Raw genomic sequence first — 5,612 nt, 5'->3', positions numbered from 1 at the left:
CGAGCCCGGGATGCGCTCCGGCTGCGATGCGCCCGGCTGCGGCGCAGGGCCCCCGCTCTGGTCCCCGCGGGGAGACACGCAGCGCCGCTGCCGCGCCCTGCCGCGGGAGGAGAACCTGTTTATCCGGGCCCTTCAGGACCGGCTCGCCAGGGCCCGGGTTCCCACGTCCCCATGAGCGGCCCGTCCAGGTTCAAATCCCACCGCTCCGGTCCCCGGCCCTTCCCTTTTGGGAATTGCGGGCCTGGCGCCCCAGTGTTACTTTCTCGACTAGAAGGAGAAAGGTGACAATCAAAGGGAACGAGGACTCGAGCTCTCAAGGAGTGCACAAAGGCTTCCTGTGCAGTAGAACGATTTCTGCTGTTCGAGATCAGCGGGAAGACGGGAATTTCACTGACTCCCCAAAGATCGGAACATCTTTCCAGGATTCGATTCCCCCGCGCTCCTCCCTCAGACCCAGGAACCCAGGCCCTGCACCCTCCAGGGGCTCTGGTGATTGCCTGGCCTCTTCCCTGCAGTCCCCACTCCGCCCCACAGGCAGTCAGCTGGAATCCTCTCCGTCCCCTCTCCTCCTTCGCCCGCTATTTCGGGAGCACCTGTCTGGGTCCAGGGGGCCGATCTGGTGAAAGAAACACCAGGATTGCATCAGGAGGAGGCCAAGGGAGGCGTGAGGTCTGAACATCTGAGCAGCCTCTGGGAAAGAAGAGGTTGGCCTGGGGCCAGAGGGGGAATTCCTGGTCAGGACAGCAGCTCCTTCCTTTTTTTTTTTTTGAGGCAGGTGCAGCTTTCCTCAGATTAAGAGTCAGACCCTCCATTCCCAAGAACACAAATTCATTTACTTTTGTCTTTTTGAGACAGGGTCTCGCTATGAGGTTCATGCTGGCCTTGAGCTCACTTTGTAGCCCAGGCTGGTCTTGAACTCGCAAGGATCCTCCTGCCTCAGCCTCCCGGGTGCTGGGACTACAGGCATGCGCCACCATACCCAGCCCTAGAACACAGAAATTCAAATGGGACAAAAATTCCACTTGTAGAATAACATGAGCATCTTTCACCCAGTGAGGGTGTTTCTAGAATCCCTAACCTTCCAGACACAGACCTGGGTGTCCAGGCCTAGGCTCCTCCATCAGACACTAGTGTCCCAGCCAGGCTCCCTGTCTCTGAGACCCAGGAGTCTAAGACCCCACATCCTCCTCCCTCTGGCCCTCAGAAGGAAGCCCTCTGCCCCTTTCACCCCAGTTCCAATGAATCAGGCTCTGTCTCCTTCATTCTGCAGACTCCGGCATGCAGGCCCCCAGCGTGACAAAGCCCCCCATTGCATCATCCCTGCAGCCTGCCCTGGCCACGGTGGAATTCGGGCTCCTGCCAAATGGGTCAAATATCACGGGTCAGGAGTGGGGAGGGCGCGTGGGCGGGATGTCTGGGTATAAACACTGGAGCGCCTGCATCGGTCCCCAGAGTTTGGGTGTCTGGCAGCTGGAATCCACGAGCAGGAAGACCCGAGACACCGGCTTCCTGAGCTGCAGTGGAAATCCACTGTTCCGGATAAGCCGGACCTGGACCGCACGCGACACCACTGTGCTCCTCCAGCGCCGCAGCCCGGACCGCACCGAGGACACACGCCGCTGATGGGCTGGGCCGGGGCCAAGCGTGAGCGCCCAGGGCTGTGGGTCCCTGTGCTGGCTGTGCTTCTGATGGGAGTCTGCCAGGCGCACCCCATCCCCGACTCCAGCCCCCTCCTCCAGTTTGGGGGCCAGGTCCGGCAGCGGCACCTCTACACAGACGATGCCCAGGACACTGAAGCGCACCTGGAGATCAGGCCCGATGGCTCGGTGCGGGGGGCCGCCCGCCGGAGCCCTGAAAGTGAGTGTGGGGCCGGGTGCCCCAGCCAGAACAGAAGGGTCAGGGCAGGAGCTCGAAGTCTTACCGCTCTCTCCCGCAGGCCTCCTGGAGCTAAAAGCCTTGAAGCCCGGAGTCATTCAGATCCTGGGGGTCAGGACTTCCAGGTTCCTGTGCCAGAGGCCCGATGGGACCCTGTACGGATCGGTGAGTTTCCGGACCCCTCTTCGGCTGCTGTCATCTTCTCAATGCCCGGCCGTGGCTTCGCGGTCACCAGCCAGCCTTGGTGTCCCCGGCTGTCCACTCCCAGCCTCCCTGCAACCCCTGCAGGCGAGCGGTTGTCACCCATGTTTGAGGAAACTGAGGCGAAGCAGGGTGAGCACAAGGGCCAGGCAGGACGTGTGGACCCCTGAGAAGCCAAGCCTCAGAGCGGTACCCCCGGCCTGGCCACACAGCCTCCTCTGGGCCTGGCTCATCCTGGGACACTGGGAGCCATGGCCATGAGCCGCCAGCACCTGAGGTGTGAGCCGGACCTGCTGCCTGCCCTGGGGCAGCCTTGCAGGTTCCCTGGGCTGAAACAGTCTAGACCAGAGGACAGGCAGGTGGCTCCTCTGTGATAGGAATAACGGAGGAGCTGGTTCTTGGTATCAGGTTTCCTGGACAGGGCTGGGGCCCGGACCCCCAGGTCTAGAAGGAGGAGGCTGGGCCTGGACCCCCAGGTCTGAGAGATGAGGCAGGGCCCAGACCTCCGAGGAACCCAGAAGGCTGGCACCCCTGAGTCATACAGTGGGGGAGTGTAGAGGAACTTCGGGCTCAGACAGACCGTGATTCCCTCTCCCCGCAGCTCCACTTTGACCCCGAGGCCTGCAGCTTCCGGGAGCTGCTGCTCTCTGACGGCTACAACGTCTACCGGTCTGAAGCTCACGGCCTCCCGCTGCGCCTGCTCCCCAGTGACTCCTCATCCCGGGATCCAGCACCCCCAGGACCAGCCCGCTTTCTGCCCCTGCCAGGCCTGCCCCCAGCACACCCAGAGCCGCCAGGGATGCTGCCCCCCGAGCCCCCGGATGTGGGCTCCTCGGACCCTTTGAGCATGGTGGGGCCTTTACAGGGCCGAAGCCCCAGCTACGCCTCCTGAAGCCAGGGCTGTTAATTTAGCCTCTTATTTATTGGGGTATTTATCTTATTTATTTTTCTATTTTTCTTACTTGGGATAATAAAGACTCTGACAGAGGAGGACCTAAGGAGCGTGTGTGAGTGTTGAGGGGAAGGCTGGGCACTGCGCCCTGTGTCCACGTGACCCTGTGACCCCTGCCCCCCAGCCCCACCCCGCCACCACCTGAGGTCCCAGCTTCCCACCGGGCTTCCTTTTTCTACTCCGACAAGGCATCACCCGGGTTGGCAGGACAATTCCTGCTCTTTGCTCTTCAACGAAACAAGATGTTTTCTTGGGTGAATGGATATGGTGTTTGGTTTTGCTGTACTACTGGGAATAGAATCCAAGGCCTCTTGTGTGCCAGCCAAGCCCTGTGTGACTAAGCTACATCCATAGCCTTTTATATGTTTTTAAATTTTGAGACAGGCTGCCACCTAGTTGCCCAGACTGGCCTCCACCTTGCGATCTTCCTGTGTCCTAAAGTACCTTGGGTCACAGGCGTGCACCACCATGCCTATCCAGCCCCACCCCATTCTTGTATTTCCTTGTGGAACTGTTGCTCAGAGGAGCCTCAACAACGGGGAGACAGCCAGGTATGGTGGCACACACCTATAATCCCAGCACTCAGAAGGCTGAGGCAGGAGGTGTGCTGTGAGTTCAAGACCAGCCTGGGCTACAAAGTGAGTTCAAGGGCTGGGGATATAGCTCAGTGACACAAGCGCCTGCCTGGCAAGCATAAGATTCTGAGTTTGATTCCCTGTACCAAAAAAAAAAAAAAAAAAAAAAAAACCAAAGTGAGTTCAAGACCAGTCTAAACTGCATAACTATGCCTGCCTGGCAAGCGCAAGGTCCTGGGTTTGATTCCCGGGACAAAAAAAAAAAAAAGACATGAACTGCATAGCTAAATCCTGTCTCAAAAAGACCAAAAAACAGAAAAAGAAAAAAATAATGGGGGACTTTTTTTGAGCGACACTGCAGCTCCGTAGTCTTATGGGAGGTGTAGCTGTCTGGAGTGTTTGGAAGAAGAAATGAGGAGATATCTTTGCCCACAGAGTTAGAGCAAAGACTTCTGGGTCTTTTTTTTTTTTTTTTATACCGGAAATCAAACTCAGGACCTCACGCTTGGCGGGCTGGCACTTGTGCCACTGAGCTATACCCCCAGCCCAATTTCTGGGTCTTGAGCATGGGTTTGGTGCTCGTCCTGTGGGATCATAGGCTGGACATCTGGATGCAGGGTCCTAGGAGAGGAGGCGATAAGGAGGAGAACTGGAGCTGGGAGTCAGGGTTGGGGATGCGGGGAGGGGGGCGTCTCAGGACAAGGGTCAGAATTCTTCCTTCCTGGGAATTTAGGGACTTCAGAGTATGCCTAGTTCCAGAAAGCTGGCCAGTCGGCCTCCTTTCTTTTCTAGATTTTCACATTGTTCAAGTCATTTCCGGAAGGAAGTGAGGACAAAGCCAGGCTGAGGCAGGAGAATTGCAAGTTTGAGCCCAGACTGAGCAATTTAGCAATTTAGCAACACCCTGTCTCAAAATAAAATGAGCGGGCGGGGGGTAGCTCGGTGTAGGCCTGGAGCTCAATTTCCAAACCTAGACAGACAGATGGGGGAAGGGAAGGAAAGGGAAGGGAGGGGAGGGGAGGGGCGGGAAGGAAGAAGCATTAGACCAGGTGTACAGGCTGTCAGCCCCGCCAGGTCCCCAGTTGTCTGACCTACCGCACCTCCAGGAGCTGTGGCCTCAGCCCTTCCTCTTACCGCCAAGCCTCAAGCTAGTGGAGCACCGGGGTCAAAAGCTGCATGTGAGCCTTCGTCCTCCGGGGCCACAGGACCGACTCGCTGCCCAGAAGAAATAAAAGTTGGTTGTGGTAGAAAGTGCGGGTCTCCCCTCTGCCCCGGGGGCTCTGGCAAGGGAAAGACGCAGGACCAGACAGGCCACAAAGCTCCTGGGAAGGTGTGGCTTGTGTCATGAGGCTTGGTGACAGTGACACGTGGGATCGTGGTCAGAAGAGACCACTGAGCTGTCAGAGAAAGTCCAGGGGGTGAGGAAGTGCTGGGCACCGCCGGGCCATCTTCCCATCGGAGGAGAACCCCGGAGGCTGGGGACAGGGGGCAGGAGGGGGCACTGTGTGATGAGACCCAGGAGAGGGGATGGCGGACAGGAGACCCGGGACCTGTGTCCCAACTGCACGCTTCTGTATTGCAGGGTCTCAGAGCTCCCGGCTCTGCAGAGCCCTGTCCAGGCGGAGGCAGGTCCTCGTCCTCTGTCTGCCGGGCCTGCCCCAGGTCACTGTCCCACAGGGCACGCCTGGGCCCGTCGCACTCGACCTCTTGACCCCCCATTCCAGCCCACTACCCGCAGAGCCTCAGGCGAGACGCTGTGTGTGACGGGAGGGGATATGGCGCATGCCCAGAGCGCACAGCGGGCCCTGCTGTGGACAGCGGCTGGGGGCCGGGCGGAGCGGGGCGGTCCCAGGGGAGAGGACCCTGGGCCCCCGAGGCTCGGAAGTGATTTAATCATCGAGTGTAACAGCGGGATGGTTGTTCGTGCACACTGGAGATTTAGTGTTAGGTGAGATGAGTGTTTGTTCTGCAGCCCTAGGGATTGACACCACCCCGCCACCCCTCCACCT

General features: G+C 58.8%; 1 protein-coding gene across 2 annotated transcripts; it reads left to right on the top strand.

Moving 5' to 3' along the window:
- The first annotated feature begins 616 nt into the window (after nucleotides 1-616).
- Nucleotides 617-3,640, top strand: Fgf21 (fibroblast growth factor 21). 2 transcript variants are annotated; one of them, XM_013508993.1, is made up of 3 exons: nucleotides 617-704; nucleotides 1,271-1,857; nucleotides 1,937-2,351. In XM_013508993.1, exons 2-3 carry the CDS (start codon nucleotides 1,623-1,625, stop codon nucleotides 2,335-2,337), a joined length of 636 nt encoding a protein of 211 aa, XP_013364447.1. In that variant the 5' UTR covers nucleotides 617-704; nucleotides 1,271-1,622; the 3' UTR covers nucleotides 2,338-2,351. The 2 variants fall into 2 exon arrangements, with proteins under 2 accessions (XP_013364447.1, XP_013364448.1); XM_013508994.1 differs by lacking the exon at nucleotides 617-704 and adding an exon at nucleotides 2,678-3,640 and having other exon boundaries at nucleotides 910-1,857; nucleotides 1,937-2,040.
- Nucleotides 3,641-5,612: the final 1,972 nt, after the last annotated feature.

The sequence above is a fragment of the Chinchilla lanigera genome, unplaced genomic scaffold, assembly GCF_000276665.1.
Source record: "Chinchilla lanigera isolate Chin_1 unplaced genomic scaffold, ChiLan1.0 scaffold00158, whole genome shotgun sequence".
Taxonomy (NCBI): domain Eukaryota; kingdom Metazoa; phylum Chordata; class Mammalia; order Rodentia; family Chinchillidae; genus Chinchilla; species Chinchilla lanigera.
Note: the sequence above shows the minus strand (reverse complement) of the source record. Positions and strands in the feature narration are given on the sequence as shown.